Genomic DNA, 22,996 nt, shown 5'->3' with positions numbered 1-22,996 from the left:
AAACATGCACGTAGAAGTCTCTCTTTAAATTTGAAAACATGGCACAACCATTGGTAGCTCTATATGCATAACAAGATAAAACTAATCATTGCATTCCTTGGCAGTCTGTTACTAACAACCTAGACTTCTCTAATTTCTTCTATTTTCTGCCTATGAAGCTTTTTGACCTGGTGTACAGAGAAGAAACTTTGCTGAATGTCATCAAGAGCGTTACGCGCAATGGGCGCTCCATTGTGTTAACCGCAGTGCTTGCACTCATCCTAGTCTACTTGTTCTCCATTGTTGGATATATTTTCTTCAAAGATGACTTCATCCTGGAAGTGGATCGCATTCCCAACACGACGCTAAGTGAATAGTCTCCAAATTTCACACAATAGCATAGTAGATGGTTTGTTTTTAAGAGCTAACTTTAACTTTAAGACCTAACATTATCATTACAGAAAATGGAGCCAGCTTCACCAATGAACTTGTATCTGAGAAGACTTGTCAAACTAGAGTTAATGAAAACTGCACTGCACCGAGCATACATGAAGGTAATACTACAGCAACACCAGTTCATTATGATCCTGTTATAAGATGCATGTAAAAACATCCTTAGCGTTTCACTCATCCAAATATTCAATTATGATTTTTTTTTTAATTGTGCATGTCGGTTATTTTGTTTCATGTGCCTTTTTTGTTCAATTTGGAAATAGCATCTTCATTAAACTGTTAATATAATGTCATTGCAGCCTAGAGGGATACACCATAATGGAGATATGGTTGTAAGTAAGCCAAAAGGAAACTTTGTGACATTGTAAATATAGAATAGGCATAGCTTGTTTTGTAGCCTCACGGTTATTGATCCTTCGCGTGACTACATCCACGTCACATTCCATTTAGCCTCAGCAATTCACATTTGACCTCAGTGACTCTCATGTGACATTCACATGGCCAGGCTTCTCCATTTGGAACTGAAATAATTTCCTTTATGTGAACCAAATGAACTTAGCAATGAGTAGAGGTTTGAGTGGAAAACATTGTTCGTGAGTTGACACCGTTTGACCATGCACTGAAATGCAATCCATTTTCCTGCTTTGTCTGTTATCCGTTTAGATTAACCTTTCCAAAAATGTCATTTGCTTTCACATTCTAGATAAAAAATATTTTTTGTTTTGACTTCCTTACGACCATGAACCAAAATATTGTACAAAACACATTTTCAAATAAAGTAAATTATCAAGTTAAGAGGACTGATTACAAGATATCAAAAATGCCGTATTGTTTTTTTTAATAATGTGATATACGTCCTATATATAAAGACATTTTTATTTGTAATGATGTAGAACTTGATTTCTCTGAACTTTCTAACAAAACATAATTTACTTAAATAGCTTCTTTGATGTGAAGGTCAATTGGATGAAATGTTTCCCTTTGTAAAATCTTGAAAACGTCCTGTTGAATTCATTTCCAGATTGTACTGTAGCTCCTTTGTGCTTTCTCAGATGTGGACAGTGAGGAGTCACAAGATAACGACATGGAACGGACATGCGACTCTCTGCTAATGTGTATCGTCACTGTTCTGAGTCATGGCTTGAGAAGTGGAGGGGGTGTAGGTGATGTTCTTCGCAAGCCCTCCAAAGAGGTGCGTACAGAATAAGCGTATGTCACGCAAGCTGTCTTTAAACACCTTCCAGTAGTAAAATAGTTCACCCTTCAAAACTGTGTTTTTCCCCTATAGCTGTTCATTTTCAACCGCATAATTTCCTTTTAAATCAAGATGTAAAAGAGGATATAAAGGTCTTCCTGTACTCGGGCGAATTGAGAAAGTTATGTTGATAGTAAGATAGATTACTGACTAAAGTGATACAAGGTGGAAGCAAAATTATCCTTAACTAACTAGGCAAACCTACAAATCTGATGAGGTCCAATAAAAGAGGTGCTTTAAAAAACACTCAGAATATAGTGATTATTATTGTGGTTAACTTTTTCATTTATTTATGTATTTTACTGCAGTTTACAATCTTGCGTCATCACACTGTCAGCTGTCTTTCATACATCATTCAAGTAATAACTCTTTTACACCAATGCAAACTACAATAATAATAAAAATCTGGTAATAAAAGGCATCTATGATAGTGAAACCAGTCATTGCATAGTTTGGTAACTGTTTTCTTTTGACCCAAAATGTGTGACCAGTAAATTTGCCTTGGTTGTAGGTTATCAGTAAGTGTACAGAGCTCACATAATATTTCAGAGCCATTTGGATAATAACGGCCCCTTGTGTGTTTACGAGATTACCTGTCTCTCCCGCTTGTAGCATCTGGCTGCTTACATCTTAGTTCTAATGTTTCAATGTCCATAACACCCAAGGTCAACCTGGGTTTAAAGTCATACGAGTTTATGTAAAGGTTTGACTTTTGGGTCAAGCACTGACAGTCTAATAGTATCATGTTCATGATCGTAAAAAGTAATTTTCTTCAAACAAGCAATATCCTATGGACCAGTCCGTGTCCCTTTTTTAATTTTTCCTTTATTTTTTGACAGGAACCACTGTTTGCAGCACGAGTCATTTACGACCTGTTGTTCTTCTTTATGGTCATCATCATCGTCTTAAACTTAATTTTTGGTGTCATCATCGACACTTTCGCAGACCTGAGAAGTGAAAAACAGAAGAAAGAAGAAGTCCTAAAGACCACTTGCTTCATTTGTGGTGAGACCACATAAATCAAGCTTTTACATTGTTTGGGTCTCAAACGGCAAAAGAAAAACTTTATGGTTTTAGATTGAATGCCTCAATTCCAGAATTTATTTTTCATATCCAACCAAATTAAATTTCATGAGATACTGCCAATGCACATGATACAAACTGATTTGATGACCTGTGAGTGTAATCACATGTCAATCAACAATTGTTATTGTTCAGTTTTAAATGATGCAATCAGTTTGGCATTAATATTTGTAGGGCTTCCGCAATCTATTGGTTCTGGGTTAAACTTTGATTTGTATATTTGTTTCATTACCCCACCCCTCTTTTTCAGCCCCTTGACACCTGAATTACCGTTTAGCAAATTTGCTTGAACAGTCACTGGAGGAATATATGTACTATATTTTTAAATCAACTGTTTGTGATACATTGGGTCAAAAGGTGTCAAGGGGATAAAAATCACGTTTTCCTTTATGACATTAATGTAATGATTCCCTAATTGAAGGAGGGCTATTCTTGGTATGACTAACAATCTGTCTTAAAAATTAGTATGCATTTGAGCTAGAGCTACAGACACCAAAATAAATAAAAAACGCAATGAAACCATAAATGTCATACATCAAATTGAGGAGAAAACTGCGACAGGAAGCACGGTTGATGACATTCAAATATTTGTTACAAAACAGAAACCAACAGCATATGATGCTGTCTCAATCATTCATTTGACATTTTTCCTTCTTCACTAAAAAGTTAGTCTCGAGCTGCAAGTATATAAATGAACAAAGTGGTGAAAAGGATGCTTGATGCATTTCAATTAGCAGTTATAAACCTCAATACCAAATGAGAGCTCGTGAGGGGGATCAATGTCTTATAAAAGCAAGCAGCAGGGTGACTGAGAGGCACTTGAGCGTTATATGATGGGCTCCCTTCGTCTCCTGTTCCCTCGCGGTTCCTCCGGAAACCATAGAGACGGTAGCTGCCCCTGTGGCCTGGCCTTATTTAACATGAGTGAGTCAGAGCCGATGGCTTTCTTGGTGACATAACACTGTTCTCATTCCATATGCTTACCACTCACTCTGGCTGCCTGACCCAACATGTACACACACATTCAGCAAGGCTGATAACCGAACACCTTTTTATCCTGCAAATCTTAAGGAACATTCAAGTAAGATGACCTTGCTTGATTAGGCACTTTGTGGAAACATATGATAAGAAAAGCAAGTGTAAACAGGCGACTGAGCGGGAATGTGCGAGTCTGTGAAGGAGACTGATATGAATTATGGAGGTGCTGGAAAGGAGTCTTTGTGAGTCAGCTTTCTCTACAACCAATAGAAAGGGAAATGGCAACATTTTTCTAGACATAGTTTCCAGAAACGGCAAACCCAGAAAGAAATTAATCATAGAGAGGGGACATTTGCGTGTTGGTCTAATCACATGACTTGGGCCGATGCTCTAATGGAAAAAAAAATGCTCATAAGTTGTAGCCATGCTCATGTGAGCTTCCCGTAAAGTATTGCAATACACTACTAAAACATTTTAAATCTAATGTACAACCACAATTTGTGTTCAAATCTGTTTTAATGCGGCGGCACAGTAGTCAGTTAGCACAAGAGCATCACGGTACTGAGATCGAGGGTTCCATTCCCGGTGGGTTCCAGACTTCATGTGCTGAGTTTGTTTGTTCTCCCCATGCCTGAGTGGGTTTTTTCCCGGTTCTCCAGTTTTCTCCTCAAAAACATGCATATTAGGCTGGTTGAACACTCTAAATCAGGGGTGTCCAAACTATTCCACAAAGGGCCGCAGTGGGTGCGGGTTTTCATTCCAACCCATCAAGATGACACCTTTTCACCAATCGGGTGTCCTACAAGTGCAATCAATGGATTGCAGTCAGGTGCTTCTTGTTTTCTGCAGAAATCTCATTGGTCAAAGTGTCTGTGCTGGATTGGTTGGAACAAAAACCTGCAACCACAGCGGCCCTCGAGGACCGGTTTGGCCATCCCTGCTCTAAATTGTCCTTAGGTGTGAGTATGAGAATGAATGGTTGTCCGTCTCCTAGTGCCCAGCAATTTGTTGGCAATCAATTCGGGGTATCCTGCGCCTACTGTCTATAGTTGGCTGGGAAAGGCTAAGTGTGAACTAATGAGGAACTGATCATTGTAACGCTTATCTCTCAACAGTTACTTTATTATGTAATTCACACCCTGACAACGGTAAAGGTATCCTAGATACTTTGTTTATTTGCAAATAATTAAACAATGAAGCATTCAACAGGAGATTTATAATAACACCAGCATGTCAGTACCCCCTTGTTATTCAAATAAATTACTGCAAAAGGCTACCTGTTTTTGATTTAGTCTATCAGGGATCCAGTAAAATTGGCCTGAAATTGTTTTGGGGAATGTACGAGGAAGTACGTTTTTAATACATTGAGCTAATTGCCCTCTCTTTTCAGGCCTGGAGAGGGACAAATTTGACAACAAGACTGTGACGTTTGAGGGGCACATTAAAGAAGAGCACAATATGTGGCATTACTTATTCTTCATCGTGTTGGTGAAAGTGAAAGATTCAACGGAGTACACCGGCCCTGAGAGCTATGTGGCTGAGATGATCAAGGTAAACATCTTAAGGTGCAGACACTTCCAAAAACCCACAACAAATTCCTTAAATTATCAAGGACAGACAATATTGTGTGTCAAGACTGTCTTGATGCTACGTGTTCTCTGAAGGCCGGCGTACAGTATTTTGTATCCACCTCAATTGCCAATACATATTTGATGAATTCCAACTGTAGGTGTTAGAGCTGCTTGTGTGCTGTAAATGAAAATAGTCAGATGTGTTATCCAAATGTGAGTTTAATAACAATAACAATGAGGTAAAAGCGTGATTTCGCACCTGCCCAGTCAGGAACACAGTAAAACAATGTTTCTCTGTTCTTATCATATTAAAATGTTTTATCATAATTAATAACCAGTGGGAAGATGTCAAAAGTAGGACAGAAATTGCTCATTTCCTGAAATCGCAATTGTATGAAACACACCTTAGTGCGACGGAATGCAGACTACAATCAATAACTCTCACCATGCCAACAAAGTGAGTCTGTTGCCCTACATTTCTTGTATTGTTCCTGCACAGGTTTATCCTGGTCCTACATAGATTTTTTTTTAATTTATTCTATCTTCTGTGCACTCTGCAAACCATCTGCCGTTATCTGACGTTAAAATTTAGTGTATTCTTAAAGCTGAAATTTTAAATAAATATATGAATATTTTGGAAAGAGGAAGTTTTGCCAATTGACTAAAATGTGTGCAAGCATGCGCTGAAGCGGGATCTTTGATTTGAGTGAAAGAATCGTGAAATAGCAAACCTTGTTGACATTGAAAAACAATTGTGGCCCGCATCTCATTGCGACAAAGTTACCACATGCATTGCCAATGAACACGAGCTACTTAAGTACCTTGAAAAATGACATTTTGTGCAAGTCTGTTAAAAATAGGATGTTAAAAACTAAAAAAAAAACATTTGTTCCACTTAACAAAAATATATATAATAAAAGAAAACTAATAGGTACTACCCTTTTTTTGTTTTTGTACAGGAACACAATCTTGACTGGTTTCCTAGAATGCGTGCAATGTCTCTGGTAAGCAGCGATGGAGAAGGGGAGCAGAACGAAATTCGGAGTCTACAGGAAAAGTTGGAGTCGACCATGAGGCTAGTGGCCAACCTGTCGGGGCAACTGACTGAGCTCAAGGAGCAGGTATAAAATTTGACTGACATGGGTGTATGTTTTGCTCTGCAAGCTGTGCAACATAATAACTTTACAGTAATCGTCTTAAAAAGTAACGCCTAAAACACAAATGCCTGATAGTAAATATAATATTAATAGGCCTACTCATCCATTTTGCATTTTTGCCATGCGTGAATATTTACTCACTAAGGGCTAAACGCAAACTTGGGAAATCACAGGTGAGATCTATAACACCTGTGGAACACTTTTACGTTGCGTTAGATTTGACAGTTAGTTTTCTCCATCATATCATGTTTTGGAATTACAAAATGCCGGGTTTTCTTTTGACAAGAAATGTGTCAAAATACTGCACATTAATATGGTAGCATGTTTGATATAAATAAAACAAAACACAAAGGAATATTGACATACTATGAAATATGAAGGAAACTGTCATGGCTGTGACACTGACTGTAATTGTGGAACAAACATTCCAGTTTTAATCTTACCGGAATAAAAATCAAACTCAACAGGAAATGCTCAAATCGTTCCGCACCGTACTGAGCAAGCTAAACATGCCAGAAATGTATAAATCAAACAATAATTTGATGTAAAGTACCCTTAAAAGCCACCAGAGGTTCAGCAGCATGTACAAACACAAACACTTAATGTGACAAATTAAAGATAACAAAAGGTTATGAAGAGCTACAAGTGAGTGCAAATGTTTGATTTTTCTGTGCAGATGACAGAGCAGAGGAAGCAAAAGCAGAGAATTGGTCTTCTTGGTCACCCCCCTCACATGAACGTCAACCCCCAGCAACCTGCTTGAGGGTCTTTTCCATCGTAGTGAGGTTTGTTCATACAAAATGCCTAAATTTCCAGCTTGAATTGTAGCACTTCACCAGACACTATTAGAGTCCAGTGCAAATGAAGCAAGCAGAGTATGCTAGTGTGTATGTAGTAGTATCCACCAAGTGCCTCAGGATCAGCTGAAAACACTCATTTTATCTTACTCAACTACAACTCCCTCAGCATTCCTACTAAGATGAAAGCATGCCAAAATTCTGCTTATAGTTGCAATGAGAGATTTATTTTCATGTGGCCTTGTGTATTCATTTTTTTACCTTTAACGCTACATGACATACCAGCGAACAAGGGACAACTTTATTTATAGGTTTGCTCAAATTTCACTTTTACACAATTTGTACTTCACAGTGTGTTTGCATAGAGAAAACAATGTTGGGATTTGTTGTTTACTTTTATAATATTATTTAAAATGAAAAAAAGGAGCTTACTATATTTTCACATAAGGTGATCATAAATGTTAGTTTTATGTAACAAGTCCATCGTTGGCACTTTATTCCATTTTTGGACTGCAGTGCTTTTATGGATCTAACATGGTTAAATCATGTGACTTCCTCACCATGTGTGTTGCTGCGCTTAAGACAATAAGAGCAATAAGATAGCATCCCTGTTTATTTTGATCTATTATTACCCTTTCCACATTATTTTTTTTACCCCTGCCCTCCTTAATTAATTTAGTCCTTAACACTGATCTGTATCATTCCTTTTTATGTCACAGTTTTGGTAGCCCAACAAAATAATGACTGAATGTATGGATAAGAGTGGGCTGACAGGATTTTCTAAGAAAATTTGCAGTGACGTGCTGCCGTACAATTTCATAAGTAGTTTCTGTCTGTATTGTACATTGTTTTGAATTTATTTAAATAAACAAGCACATAGAACTTTCTAAAAGAAATGTACTTCTTATGAGTTTGGGAGGAATATAACAAGAAAAATAATCTTATTTATGCCATTATTTGATTTATGACTGATTTACTGGTGCCATATATAAAAAAATGTTTTTAAATGAATGAAATTTTACTCTACATAGGCATTAGGCATTAATAAAAGGTCTATTTTAAAAAATAGTTACTTAAGGAAATGAAACAAATCAAAGGGGACTTAAGATATAATTTCCCAAAGTCATGAAAAATAAGTAGCCTAATGTATAGATTCAAACAGGCAAAAATCTCAGATCAGCAAAGCACCTGGGAACAATAACAAAGGATTTTTAGTCTATTTAGGACATTTTTCATTATCAAGCTTCTTCACTTTCATCTCGAGGGTTCGATCCCAAGTCAGTCCTCACTGTGTGGAATTTGCATATTCCCCCCTGGCTTGGGTGGGTTTTCTCCAGGTACTCCAGTTTCCTCCCACATCCCAAAACATGCAGAGTAGGTGGGTTAAACACTCTTATTTGCCCCGAAGTATGAGCTGGTTGTCCGTCTCCTTGTGCCCTGAAATTGTCTGGCCACTGACTCAGGGATTTAAAACAAAATTTGGTGTGTAGTACATTTTTTTATTTGCTCTTCATTCACATCCTAGGAACAAACTTCTTTTTTTTTTTAGCTAATACAAAATTATGAAATCTTTCTTTTACTGAGGAGCATATAAATGTCACGGGGTAGGGCGGAATAAGTATGTGAACTTTTGTATTTGAGAACTGGTTATGCCTCCACAGGCAACTGTAACCTCAGAATGTCTCCAGTATTTGCAATCAAATCTGCACTACAGACAGTATTGAGCAATGTTGGATTATATTCCTCCTGAAGCTCAGGAATATTTTTCAGTTGGATGATGTGGATTGTGCTCTTGATGTCCTGGCACGGGAAGCACATTCATTGAATAATCCATTTAAGCCTACCGGTAGAAAAGCTGTCCTAAATCATGATGCACATTCTATCATATTCACTTTTGGAAATATTGATGCAAGTTTTCTTTCCAGGTGCTCTTTTACTGACTTCAAATGGGTAAAAATGTATTTTTGACAGCACTAGCTTTCCGCTGTGGTATCCTCCAATGACATAAATCAGCTGACACTTTTTTTGCACCTTGTTGACATTCCGTGCTCCTCTTTAAGTCATACAGGACAGATCGTCCTGGGACGCAAAACAGCAGTGCTGAACTTTCACTAACAATACACAATTAGTCTGGGTGCAGACTTCAACGTCAAGGCATTTAGAGATATTTTTGTAAGTGTTTTCCAGCTTTTTGTTAATAATTCTTTATAATAGTTCATCTGAGAGGTCATTAGTGTGTTGATTCATTTTGATTGATGCCAATTTAAAATTGAAATAGGCGTGTATCTTTGAACCACTCCGGCAGTCGAGTGATTAATGCTTTGGCCTCACAGTTCTGGAGTTGAGGGTTCAATCCCAGGTGTGTGCTCACTGTGTGGAGTTTGCATGTTGCGTGGGTTTTCTCCGAGTACTCTGGTTTCATCCCATATCCCAAAAACATTCATGGTAGGCTGGTTGAACACCTTAAATTGCCCCTTGGTATGAGTGTGAGCGTGAATGGTTGTCAGTCTCTACGTGCCCTGTGATTGGCTAGCCACCAATTCAGGGTGTCCTCTGCCTAGTGCCCGTAGTTAGCTGGAATAGGCTCCAACACCCCCCGTGACCCTTGTGAGGATAAAGCGGTTCAGAAAATGAATGAATGACGCCGTACCTATGACAACCTTCTTCATGTGTGCGTGCACATGCATGATCCCGATGGCCACCTGTTTTTTGTGGCGGGTAAAACCGATGTGCCGGAGCCTGAAGGCAGGTGTCGTGTGCCATGTGTTTAATGCGCTCAGCAGGATCTCTGTTGTGCCATGAGGAGGCCAACGTGACTGGCGACACGCACCGCCTTACAACAACACAAACAGACTCGTCCACGCAAGGGTGCACGTGTCTGCACGCGAGATCCGAGATCTACCATTTTGATGTTGATTATTAGAGCAGATCTTCCTGCGTTTAAGGAACGAGTGGCCCATCATTTATCCTAAATCTTTAGGATTTTACTTATTGACGGTGATAGACGTCCAATCCATTTGGACTGGGAGGGCTGCCAGTGGAGCATTGGGGAGCATTTCTAGTCATGCCTCCCAGGTTGTATTGAATGGACGTCTGGTGCTGTCAATGGCAGGCAATGTAAAAAAAATGGGGGGAGGGGGGTGTATTTTGAAGTGAGTGGGTGTTTTTACGTGGCTACCGTCTCCACGTTTACCCCTCGTGTCCAAATCCGTCACAATAGGGTTCGCACGTTTTTTTGGTCGTGGTTTTTCTCCCTGCTTTCTTTCTTTACGCTTCAGCATGGTGGTACACGGGATCGGCCTGGCCCCGCCCACTCGATTGACGTCAGAGCCTACCGCTCACTGAGGCGTCTCGTCTGGGGCGAGTGGGCGGGGCTCGCGCCGAGAAGACAGCGCCGCTTGACACGTGAGCCTCATGTGACAGAGCTGGGTCAGGCTGAGCGGACAAGCGGACGGAGTTTATTTCTTTCGTGGCTGCCTCAGCCCCAACTCCTTCTTTTACCCGCACGACCGACGTGGAAGACCCGCCGAGACATCTTTAGGGGGGGGCAACGTCGCATCACCTTTGAATGAGAGACCCTGCGGGCTGTTTTTAAAGCGCGAACTTGCTGCAAACTTTTTCCTTCAAATTTGTCCGGGCGGAGAAAAAGAAAAAAAAACATTTGAAGAACAATATGGAGCGAATCCCAAGCGGACAACCTCCTCCCTTGGCCAAGGCTGATTTAACAGACATGCACGGGTGAGTTAACCCCCCCAACCCCCACCATCAAATGGACTTGTGACGTGAAGGACGTATATATATAATTAATATTTTTCCTGCAGAATGGATTTCCCTATGTACGCGTATAAACCCAGGCGAGGAATGAAGAGAGGAGAGGAGAGCAAGGTATGATTATTTCAAATTATTATTGGGAAATTTATTTTAAGGCAATAGTACTTGCGATTGACAACGATAAACGTCCAATTCGGTTGAACTGGGATGATCGGCATGACTCGTGTTTTAGTGCCATTGACCCCGCAAAAGATGATAGCTGCAAACCCGTCCGGTTTGAATGGATTGGACGTCGGGCGCCGTTCATGGCAGCCTATGGGTTAAAAAAAGATCGCGTTGGAAGGGCGTGGGAGAAACGGGGCTGGAAGACAGCCGTCCTGTATTGTAGTGTAATAGAGGCTTGGCCTAATTCTTGGGATGACATAACTGCTCCTGGATGGGGGAAATCAAGCCGTGCTGACTTTGTGACGTTTTCTCTTGCCAGGAGACCTACAAGTTGCCTCATAGACTCATTGAGAAAAAGAGACGTGATCGGATAAATGAGTGCATCGCTCAGTTAAAAGATTTGTTGCCGGAGCACCTGAAACTCACTGTAAGTATTTTTTTTATATACTCATTCTTCCGAGTAGCCGCATTCATTCTGTTGACACGCCATCTAGTGGTTCTGCGCTTCAATTACATTGATTGGGCGCGCGCGTGTGCATTCGTGCCACATGATTTTGTTATATCTGACCAAGGAATTGGCATCGTTTCTGCCTTAGACAGTGGGAACACGTCGTGTAATTTTGGAAGAAAAAAATTCTGACAATTTTGGTGTCCTCTGCAGACTTTGGGACATTTGGAAAAGGCTGTGGTTTTGGAGCTCACACTCAAGCATGTGAAGACCCTCAGTACTCTACTGGAGCAGCAGCAGCAGAAGATCCTTGCCCTGCAGAGTGGCATGCATATTGGTAAATAAGCTGCACGCATGTCAATCATTTTTTATGAAAGTTTTTCAACATAGACTCTGACAAGAACAAACCGACACATCATTTTAAAAATGATTGCATGAGTATATTGATTGCTTTGTCTAAATTTGATATATTGGCTAACCACTAAATGTGGAGATAGATCCATCAGAGAATAGAATTTCTAGGGGAATTTGCAAATTGTTGTTCTAAGGATTTCTAAGATAAAAAATAAATATAACTATGGAATAAAACTTTAAGCCACTGTAGCATTTTCCAGTTTAAAAATTATATTGTGATTTTTTTTTTTTCACTAACCATGAGATTAAACTTGTCGCAAGTGGTATCCATAAGGCCCATTCACTCAGTAAATGTCATGTCAAATCTCAGTAAATAAATGTCCATTAGGACAACATTAAACAGCGTATTGTTGTATTTATAGAACAACCTATTGTGAACCAAGAGAAGAAAGAGGAGATGTTCCGCTCTGGTTTCCACATGTGCGCCAAGGAGATTCTTCAGTATCTCGCCAGTCGTGAGAGCGACGGCGACTTTGCCCCATCCCACATCATCAACCACCTTCACAAGTTAGCCGCTGATGTCCTCCAAAGTCCAAAGCGACCCTGCACTCCCCTCAGCCCCACGCCTGAAGAAATCCCCAAATATACCCAGCACCAAACCCACAAGGAGACACCGGCCTGTTTACCCCCTAAACCCAGCGAGGGCTACGGGAGGGTGCCGGTCATCCAACGGGCGCACGCTCCACACAGTGGCGAGCAAAGCGGCAGTGACACTGACACCGACAGCGGCTACGGAGGAGAGCTGGAGAAGAACGAATGCGCCGCCCGGCAGAGGCACCCCGAATACTACGGCCAGGAGGGCAAGTTGCTGAAACGGAGCGCGACCGAACGGCAGAACGCCAACGTCAAGCGGGAGGACGACGAACCGAGGCACAAACGAGCCCGGGCGGAGTCGTCCGAAGACGAAATGCTCTCGGGTGGCGAATCCTCAGCCTCCTCCTCCAGTGGTTACGGCAGCTACATGAGCGTGTCCCCCAACCATCCGCCGCCACCTCCGCATCCCCTCTGCATGCCCTTCTACCTCATCCCCCCTTCTGCCGCCACCTACCTGCCTATGCTGGAGAAATGCTGGTACCCAGGAGCCATGCCCATGCTGTACCCCGGCATGGGAAGCTCGGCCACAGCCAGCGAGAGACCACCACAGATGGTCATGTCTCCAAGGGGAGGCTCCCCAGCTCCGGCTATGTCTCAGACGCCCATGGACTCCCCGGCCCTTCTACAGGCACTTAAGCAGGTCCCCCCCATCAACTTGGAAACCAAAGACTGAGAGAAGATGTTGTTACAATAGGAGAGAAAAAAAACATGACTGAGCCGCCCTGTACTCCATCACGTCCTTTCTCTACTTTGTTCCTCATCCTGGAATTCATGTGGCAAAGAAAAAGACGAGAGAGTGGTGGAAAAACGCTGCAAATGGCTGAATGTTTAGTGCAAATGGACCTGCCCTGCACACAGACACACGTGCACACACACCCAATTGAATGTAAAGAAAAACATGTTTCAGATGCTGCTGTTTGACAAAAACGCTGACAACACTGGCGCATTTCACTTGTAGCTTTTGTGGTTGAGACATGACTTTTTTTTTATGTACTTAAAAGTTGTCGCACCAAATTTGAAAAGATTTCACCCAAAGTTTGTTGCCTATTGTCTGTCACCATCACCATTATCGCTCAAAGTCTTGACACAGTGACGACCCTACTGAATGCAAAGTCATTCGTTCACCGTCGCTCGGGATTTTAATGTAATTATTGTGAATAGACTTCTTGTACAGTTCTATTTTTGATACCTGTTCACATACTCTTGTCCACAAAGCGAGGTAGTAGGAAGGAAGGAGTGTGTGAAGTGTGGCGAACTCGGAGTGTGTACATACTGTAGCAGTGCTGGACCTTGTCTGCATACTCAACATGTTTTTGCTCAAGTCAAACCTGGCGTTTGTTCTTGCTGTTGCCTTTTTACTTGTGAAAAGCTGAGTACTCTCAGATGTTTATTCTCTGTAACTCTTATGAATGCCAGACAGTGGTGACTGAGGGGAAGAAAAGTGAATGTAAACATTTTACCAGAAGACTAGTTTTCTAATTGAGAGAGGTACTTGAGATTTTATATTTTGGGACCTACATGAAAGATGATTGCTGTTTGTACATATTTTGTCTATAATGTTCATATTAAGTGTAATAAAGTATTTTTTTCCTGTGGAAAATGTCTGACTGTTGTAACAGTAATGTTTTTAGCTTGTTCATGTTACACAGAGACGCTTATGTATCTGCATTCACAGGCCAGATCTAGTCCTGATAAACCGTCTGTGGCCACTTAATAGAAGTGCAACAGGAAACGTGCCTCAGTTTCTGGCTGAATCCTTGTCATGGGTTACACGTAGCAAAGTGGTGGCCCGGGGGCCAAATCTGGCCCGCTGCATCATTTTGTGTGGCCCAGGAAAGTAAATCATGAGTGCTGACTTTCTGTTTTAGGATCAAATTAAAATGAAGAGTATAGATGTATATTACATTTCCTGATTTTCCCCTTGTAAATCAATAATTGTAATTTTTTAATCATTTTTTGTTTTAGTTCAAAAATAATTTTGTAAAATCGAAAAATATATTTAAAAAAACTAAAATAAACATTGTTTTAGATCTATAAAAAACGGAATATTCAGGTCTTTTAATCCAGTTCTTTTAATCCATTTATTTAAAAAAAATCTATCTAAAATGGTCCGGCCCACATGCGACCCTTGTGAGGATAAGCGATTTGGAAAATGAATGCATTTTTTTCTCTTGTGGTTCCTCGGAAGTCCTCAGCATTGTATAAATTTCCATCATTTAGTTTCAAATATTATATCATGGCACTCCCTAGCGGAGATATTTAGCAGTTACATATTTTTGTTATATATCTGGGGTGGGCAAACAGTCCTCAAAGTGGCAAACTTGGTGGCTGCTCACTTCATCTCATATTCCTGTGCATTACAAAACTGTCAAAACAACAGCACACTATTTAGGAATTTCTTGTCAGTGATAAGTGTAGGAATAAATGATTTTAGGCGAATGGAGGGATTTTTGTTGTTTTTCTGATGGTTGCCCAAAAATACAGTGAATGACATGACACTGGTTTGTGTCTCAGAAAAGGTTTGGCACTACTGGTGCACGTGTACTTAATAGACAGGAAGGGAATGGTTTAATCTAGGATTTGAAAACAATAGCTTCCTGTACATTGTCACTTAATATATTGCACCAAATTTTGCATGAAACGCTGCTTGTAGAATCTATAATTAGCCTCTTGTTGAGAGGTCTCCTTTGCACGTTTTCGACAGCTTGGTGGCACACTATATGGATGCATGCTAGTAAGACACTGCAAGGGTCTCGGAATAACCGTCCCAGGAACGACATACCTCCACAAATGCGCTCTCTGGTTTGGTTTAATTGAACTTTTACAGACATGTGAAACACTGCAAGACTTTGGGGTGCGTGAAAAGGAGGTTTTCCTTTGAGTAACTGGAGCTACATTGCTTTCACCACTCCCAGCCATACGCTGGCTTCTCCTCCTGGGTTTAGGGTTCTTCTTCACATCACCCTCTCCTGACATCACACTGGCATTGTGAACCACCGTTATTTCTTCTTCCCTCCTTGGAGGAGGTGTCTCTTGCTTCTTTTCTGGAGATGGTCTGTGCTCATGTACCTTCTCCTGTGGCTTTGCTTGATGTTTAGTCATCTTTTCATTATGTTTAGTGATCTTCTCACTGTGTTTAGGGACCTTCTCACTATGTTTAGGGATCTTCTCACTATGTTTAGTCATCTTCTCACTATGTTTAGTCATCTTCTCACTATGTCTAGTCATCTCACCATGGGAAGAAAAGTGGCTACGCGCAGGCTTTGAGGTAACAATCCTTGGTTTGCACTTTGTAGTGTTCGGTTTTAAGATACGGTTTCCTTCCACCATCAGGTTCACCCCAATAAACTGTGAGGGTTCAATTCTAGGCTGAGAGAAAGCAAAACACAAAATTATGTAAACAAAGTATGCTTGACAACCAGAACATTAGTTACATTGCTCATTTTACCCTTGGTGTTTGGTAGGCACTTATAGATTGTTTTTCTATTGCAACAAGTCTTATATTGATTTAAATAGATTGAGCATTTCTACTAAATCTTATGCATTGTGTATTATCATTGTCAGTGTAATGCAAGAGTCACCTGTTTATACATCAAACAGAAGCCTCCAGTAAAGGCGTTGGGGTTTTTTCGTCTGTCCAGGACCACTTTCAGTGTGTCCATCTGAACAGCGGGGCAGAGCCGAGCTGTGACAACACTGGTGCAGGCCATGGTGGGATTGGCGTTGATTTCAAGAAGCCAAGGCTTCAGGTCATTTCCCAACATGAAATCGGCACCATACAACTCAAAGGAGGCCTTGCGGTGCTCCACCTGGTCTTGGACTGTCTGCAAGACATGGACCAAAGCCCGCTGCATACCCGGGACCACCACGCTCTCCCACTGCGCCGCTCGGCCCTGCTGATGCAAAAATGCCTTCAAGTCGGAGCTGGACCAAATGTTGTCCCTGGGCAAGGCCGGGTGGCGATCACGTGACGGCTGGAGGTGCTTTTGGATGGCCATGTTGCACAGGTGGATGGCGCTGAGTGGGACAATGGTTAGTGTTCATTTCAAACTAAACTTTAGTTCTTCATACATTCATCAAGAATTAGAAGAAAGCCCGAGTCCCAAATTTCTACAAATCTACATTTAAAAAAAACATTTTTTTTGCTAAATTAACTATAGCAACAAATTGTCTCTATCATTCTCATAATAAAAGATACATTAAATAATATTTCCAATCCCAAATAGTTCAAAAGCCATAATGCAAATCAACAAAGGAAGAAAAAACATTTGTCGGGGAATGTACGGTGAATGAATGAATTATTTTGTCTTAAAGTGAGCCCTGTTAATACGTCATTGACAAACGCTCTATTTACAAGTACTACTGTATAAAACGATCTTATTTCATAACCATTGATTTCTAAAGAGACCTACTCCCACACAACGAACATTTATAGCACGACAGTGCTGAAAACATCCTTGAATAATAGATCGGATACAATCTTGTAACCAGATACTCAAAAAAAATAGTTGTATGGATCATTATTTTTCCTTAACCATCAATTTGTGAACAAAATGTTTTGCCATCACGTGGACATAGGGCGTTTTTGTGGTTCCCAACGAACAGCGACAAAATATCAAGGTATTTTATTTTTTGTGCCTTGCCTGACCTATCCAGTCTTGTAGTAGAGTATGGCTGAGTGGAGAACCTCAGATAGCACTCTTTGTAGAACCAAACAGTCAGGGGGTTCCAGTCAGTGACAAGAAACCACTGACGCAGGTCGAACTTGGTTCCCTTAACCAACAGAGGTTGTTCCAGGTACTTCTGAACCACCCATTTGCTCTCGTTTACTATGGTTGTGTCTGACTCCACTAGCGCTAAAATTTGTTCCAAGCGATTCATACAAACAATACCTGCAAGGTGTCAGGTACAAGAACACATGAGATTAATTAACTGATAAAGTTACTGTACTTGATGAACACACATCATATTTTACATACCAATATAGTGTATGTTTTTATTGGGGGGAGAAAGGACATGTTTACTAATGAATATGGAAGTTAGAAAAAAAAATCTTACCTCTTCCTCTTGACATTGCTCCTGGTTTGATAATCCAGATATTATTGAATCCATCTATCTCCATTTGAGGGCAAACTTGTTTCATTTGGACCAACATGGCTTGGCAACGGCTCACAAAATCAGCACTACTTTTGATCGATGCCCCGTTACTACACACCATTAAAATGATCAGTGTCAAGATTTTGCTGTTATCAATTATTTTCATACTGTATGCCAGAGGTCTCCAAACTAATCTAGAAAGGGCCACAGCTGGTGGAGTGTTTCATTCCAACAGAACAAAAGGACCAATCAGATGTCTTAAAATTGGAATGAGTTGATTGCACTCAGATGCTGCTTGTTTTAACATAAGCCTCATTTGTTACATTTTCTTTGCTGGATCAATTTGGAGAAAAACCTACGCCCCCAGCAGTCATCCAGGACCGGTTTGTAGACCCCTGTTGTACACACTCCCACACAGACTAACATGACAGCTGTATCTTCATTTTGTGATGTGTTTAAAAGAAATTCCGCAGATTGATGTCAAACGGAGATTCAAATGCCTGTAGTACTCAGGCTGTGTTCACCGATGACTGCATTTTAATTGTAAAATTATATCCTAACTGTAGATTTGAGTCATTTTCTTGGAGTACTTGACTTGTTTTCTTGCAGACTCTTAAAGTGCTAGTTGGCCGACTGACCCGTGTGCAGTCGATTGGTCGCCAGTCATTTGGTCGCCGTCTTTTGGTCGCCCCGACCGCGACAACAGGCGACCAAAAGACCGGCGACCAAAAGACCAGCGACAAAACAAGGTAAAACAACACGGTCTACGCATCAATAAAAGCCAACAATGGCCATGAGCAGTTTACTTGAGCCGACGTGTGAGTGTATAAGAGTTTGTATGTACATGCGTTGTCCCTTTAAGAAGCTACGTCCGTCAGGGTCTTAACAAGTTCTCCAACAAAAAACAATAAAAGTCCGGGAAATTTGGAGCTTTTCTTTAGCCTAATAATTAATAGGGCATTAAGTATGACTAAATAATAATTCACAGTTTGTATTTAGGGAATTTGAGCAACGATTTGAATGGTAATTATCAATAACCTTCCGGGCGACCAAAAGAGCGGCGACCAATCGACCGTGTACCGACTGACCCACCCATTAGCTATATTTTGCTTAAAAAATATCGTAGTGTGTATATATGTATAGATATAGATGGTCACCCGGCATATCTGTCAATAGATTTACCCACAAAGATGGATTAAAATGTACTCACTGCACTACCATGTAATACATTTGCAGAAATTGATTCCACTGATGTTCCTCCACAATTGGGAACGTTTCCAGCGCTACATCGATGTCACTGTGCTCTAAGACACTCAGGTACTCTTGACACCCCTGCAAGGCTGTATTGATCACCCCTGCACTGACTGTGGGGAGAGAAAAAAACATTTCTTTCATTCTGTTCAACATTCTGTGTTAACTTTAGCATTTAATCTTTACCCGAAGAGACTTTTTTCTCATCTCTGGTGTGTTCATTTGTCTTCTTGCTCATCTCGACCACGTGCTTTATCAGACTGCAGCACGCTGTCCTCCTGAAGTCCTCTTTTCCCCCCCACACAGAGCACAAGATACCTGGTATCAAAGTGAATTCTAGTTTTGCCTGACAGTATGGCAGCAGTGTAAAGCAGACCAATGAAAGCATGTCTCTCATCCTGATCCACGAGCCTGTAACATCTCGGGAAGAAGGCGTCGGGATCAGCAGTGTCATACCACCTAAGGTTACGTAGGTTCACACAGAGACCCACCTCAAACAGCAACAACACAGAATACTGTCACTGCTACTCCTTTACCAGAAGTTATGCATCTATCATGTCTCCATGTGTATTCTTTTTGATACCTTGGTGGTAAAATATCCAGTTTTTGCATAATGATTGGTCACTTGGTTCGGTGTTAGTGTACGACAATGGTCGTAATCGTAACGCCCGCTCCAGTAGAAATATGTCTTCTCATGTCGGACAAGATGGGACTAAAAAAAAGGGAAACATTCCTCACTGATTGATATTACACAATTCAAATAATATAACATGTGCTAGTTTACATGTATTCCTCAGCCCTTGTAGGTTACAAAATTGCTTTTATTTTCATGTTTGCAGTTAGACATGAAAAATTGGATCAGCATTCAACAATGCCAAAAATATTTTCCAATTAGGGCATTATAAAAATAACTGAAGGATTAGATGGAAACAGTATCATATTATGTGACAAATATTTAAGTGAAAGTCAATAATGTATTGGTAACTCTCTGATGTAGACTATAATTCATTATATCAACATGATATGTGGCCAATAAAAAAATTGCAGCCAAGGTAACCTGGGCCAAAACTTTTAATGCCACTAATTTAGATACAAAAAGAATTACTAATCTATGCAGACAAGTATATCACTAGTACATGGATGTTAGCAGTCTTCTGATTACATAACACAAGGAACATTAAAGTGAAAGATATTTAACAGGAAGAAGCATTTTAGGTGTTCCATGTAAATGTGCTCATACCATGAAATTGTACATTTGGTCAGTGCTGTCTTCCTCTCCGGTATCCCCCCTCTCTGATAATGGTTAAATAAGGTGGAGAAAAGTGATTTTACAATTTGATTAAAAAATGTCAAGAAACATTTGTATTTACATGTACATATTGAAAGACAAAATCATTAATGAACCAATAACTATCTCTGAACTGACCTTTATTCCTACTAAAGGTAACTGCTTCGGTCTTGTCATCATCCTTGTCTTTTTCACTCTGGTGAGAAGATACTCTGCAGCCTGCATTGGTTAAATGACGTTCCACCCACCCTCTGGCACGTAACCCAGCGCGGATTACAGGATAATGCCCTTGCACTGAAAATACTTTTTGCATCTAAAACCAAACAGAGAAAAGTACACCAGGAGCAGTGGTGGTTAGTATAAACAAAAAGTTGCCAGCAACGAATAGCATGGATTCATGCTGTCTTGGTAATGACCTTGACAGCTTTCTCTACCAAGGCCTTAGCTGCTCTGATCTTCTCCACCTTGGTCGTCGGAAGACTACAAAGTGCCTTAACCTCTACTGGTGCCATTTCTGGAACAAATGGTCAAGTGAATTGTTTTACAAAAAGTTTGTGTGATACAAACATGCAAAATTGTCACACATTTCATTTGATATGTTCTGGGAAGAGCCCATGCAAATAGGTTAACTTAGGCACAGGCAGCGTGTCTACAAATCTGATTTTAAAATGGGGACAAACTAAATAGAAGCATATTGTAGTAAAATGGGGTGCATTCATGCATGACAATACGTTATCAATTCGGTAAACACGGACAATAAATTGTTTTCGCCACAAAAAGAAGGGTAGAGAAACTCAGCAAGAACCGATTCCTTAAACTAAATGGTATACCAATCAGAAAAAATTAACAAGCGTCATTACAATCGAGTGTACCTGATTTCGAGGTGAAACGGTACATTTTCCTAGGCAATGTTTCTAAAAAGAAGCCATCAGAGAAAATAATTCAAAGCATATGATCTTTAAATGTCTACTGATGTACTTCACCATAAAATTATATTATACTTTTAGACAAATCAATAAAAACATAAATAAATGCTTCCTTCCATCCATCCATCCATCCATCCGACCACCCATCCTCCATTTCGCCCACAGACTGTAACCATAGCAACCGCACATCTCTGTTTTAAGTTACTGTGGCAACTGTGCCACACAATGGTGACTATAAAAACAGCGAGATGCAACATCACGCACGTTTCAAGTCAGTAGCACTGCAATGAGAAAATCAAGAAAAATAGGAGAACCTATTTCGCATCCACTGGATGGGATCTTGTGTCATCGAGCCAAAGTGTCCCCTGGCGGTGAAACATGAGGGACACATATGCAAACTTGGCATCTGCATACCTGGTCATCTTCTGATTCAATGTCAACTCATCACCTGTGATTAAAATAATAATAATGCCGTCTGATCGTCTAACAACGCCTACGACGTCTTTAAACCAAATATTTTACGTCACCGTCAACCATACGCGTGAGCGAAATGTGATGTCCTCTTTTGTGTAATTCTAGATGTTTACGCTTGGAGGCAGCCGAAACCATCAATGTCTGTTATCGTCAACTATATGTACTTCAAATTACTATTATTGAGATGGATTATTTTGACAGCAGGTAATAATTTAAATGAATAAATAAATTAATTAAACAAATGGTATACAAAGGTCAACATATGGGAAGATGACCATTCTTGTTATGTTCCTTCAGTCTGTTTGTCAAGAGACTCAATTTAATCTTGCTGAATGTCGGTTCAAATTAGATATGTATTGGAAACTACTTTAACCTTTTAAAGGACTATTTTTGATCATTTAAAAAACGTTGGCAGGTATTAATTAAACTGTCCATGACTGTTAACCTCCCAGTGCCATTGACTAGAAGACGTCCAGTCCATATTGAAAATAAGTAATTAATCAAACATGAATGGCTTAACTTCTTTCTATCCACAATATTATATTGCTTACCAATATATTCAGAAAATGTACATCATGAAACACAAATAAAGTAAAGTACAGTAAAGTAATTACAGTATACTTGGTCTTAAAAGGCTTGACGAGCGATTTTGCTTTTTAGCAATGTTTATAATAAGTAAGAAGACATGAATGTACATTGCAGTCCAAGAAAAGAAAATAAGATAAACATGAGGGCGGCCTGACAGATGAGTGGTTAGCGCATCGGCCTCACAGTTCTGGGGTCAAGAGTTTGATCCCAGGTTAGTCCTCACTGTGTGGAGTTTTCATGTTCTCCACGGGCGTGTGTGGGTTTTCTTTAGGTATTACAGTTTCCTCCCACATCCCAAAACATGCAAGGTAGTCTGATTGAACACTCTAAATTGCCCTTATGTAGGAGTGTGAGCGTGAATGGTTGTCCTTTGTCTCCTTGTGGCCTGCGATTGGCTCGCCACCAATTCAGGGTGTCCTGCCTGATGCTTGATATCAGCTGGGATAGGCTCCAGCACCCCTACCCCTGTGAGGATAAGCGATTCAGAAAATGAATGAATGAATGAAATAAACATGGATAAAGGAGCCACACTGATTCACCCTGCAGAAATACTTCTGCAGTCCACATAAGACTGGGTAAATGTTTTATATACATAGAATTTTAAAAAGTAAGGGGAGCATATAGATTTTCACAAAAATCACCAAAGGTTCGTTAACAAATCCTCGATGAGATAATTCAATGTACAATAAACATAGTTGAGTGGTATA

The 22,996-nt window shown here is 40.3% G+C and overlaps 3 protein-coding genes and 1 long non-coding RNA gene across 8 annotated transcripts in view; 3 read left to right on the top strand and 1 right to left on the bottom strand.

Moving 5' to 3' along the window:
• The window catches only part of LOC144075114 (inositol 1,4,5-trisphosphate-gated calcium channel ITPR1-like), a 50,371-nt gene extending 41,613 nt beyond the window's left edge, over nt 1-8,758 (top strand). For all 4 annotated transcript variants that reach the window (XM_077601878.1, XM_077601877.1, XM_077601876.1 and 1 more), the window contains 7 exons: nt 159-348; nt 441-533; nt 1,485-1,624; nt 2,527-2,692; nt 5,139-5,299; nt 6,279-6,440; nt 7,153-8,758. In XM_077601878.1, the coding sequence (XP_077458004.1) occupies nt 159-348; nt 441-533; nt 1,485-1,624; nt 2,527-2,692; nt 5,139-5,299; nt 6,279-6,440; nt 7,153-7,239 (999 nt within the window). In that variant the 3' untranslated portion in view covers nt 7,240-8,758. The remainder of the gene's footprint in view (nt 1-158; nt 349-440; nt 534-1,484; nt 1,625-2,526; nt 2,693-5,138; nt 5,300-6,278; nt 6,441-7,152) is intronic.
• A 1,869-nt stretch (nt 8,759-10,627) lies between these two features.
• LOC144076161 (class E basic helix-loop-helix protein 40-like) lies at nt 10,628-14,269 on the top strand. Its single transcript, XM_077603804.1, has 5 exons — nt 10,628-11,011; nt 11,095-11,158; nt 11,529-11,636; nt 11,871-11,994; nt 12,434-14,269. Exons 1-5 carry the CDS (start codon nt 10,947-10,949, stop codon nt 13,336-13,338), a joined length of 1,266 nt encoding a protein of 421 aa, XP_077459930.1. The 5' UTR covers nt 10,628-10,946; the 3' UTR covers nt 13,339-14,269.
• A 668-nt stretch (nt 14,270-14,937) lies between these two features.
• Nucleotides 14,938-21,353, bottom strand: LOC144076263 (tubulin monoglycylase TTLL3-like). Of its 2 annotated transcripts, none has more exons than XM_077603948.1 (12): nt 21,174-21,353; nt 20,718-20,815; nt 20,440-20,614; nt 20,254-20,306; nt 19,597-19,725; nt 19,390-19,504; nt 19,200-19,331; nt 18,973-19,126; nt 17,724-17,872; nt 17,314-17,557; nt 16,247-16,682; nt 14,938-16,034 (listed from the first exon to the last, which is right to left on the bottom strand). In XM_077603948.1, exons 1-12 carry the CDS (start codon nt 21,196-21,198, stop codon nt 15,273-15,275), a joined length of 2,472 nt encoding a protein of 823 aa, XP_077460074.1. In that variant the 5' UTR covers nt 21,199-21,353; the 3' UTR covers nt 14,938-15,272. The 2 variants fall into 2 exon arrangements, with proteins under 2 accessions (XP_077460074.1, XP_077460075.1); XM_077603949.1 differs by having other exon boundaries at nt 19,200-19,301.
• Nucleotides 18,034-19,774, top strand: LOC144076264 (uncharacterized). Its single transcript, XR_013300775.1, has 3 exons — nt 18,034-18,145; nt 18,999-19,079; nt 19,320-19,774. It is a non-coding gene; the product is annotated as an uncharacterized LOC144076264 (long non-coding RNA).
• Nucleotides 21,354-22,996: the final 1,643 nt, after the last annotated feature.

Source organism: Stigmatopora argus, chromosome 6, assembly GCF_051989625.1.
Source record: "Stigmatopora argus isolate UIUO_Sarg chromosome 6, RoL_Sarg_1.0, whole genome shotgun sequence".
Classification (NCBI taxonomy): Eukaryota; Metazoa; Chordata; class Actinopteri; order Syngnathiformes; family Syngnathidae; genus Stigmatopora; species Stigmatopora argus.
The sequence above is the reverse complement of the archived record's forward strand: the minus strand, read 5'-3'. Positions and strand labels throughout refer to the sequence as shown.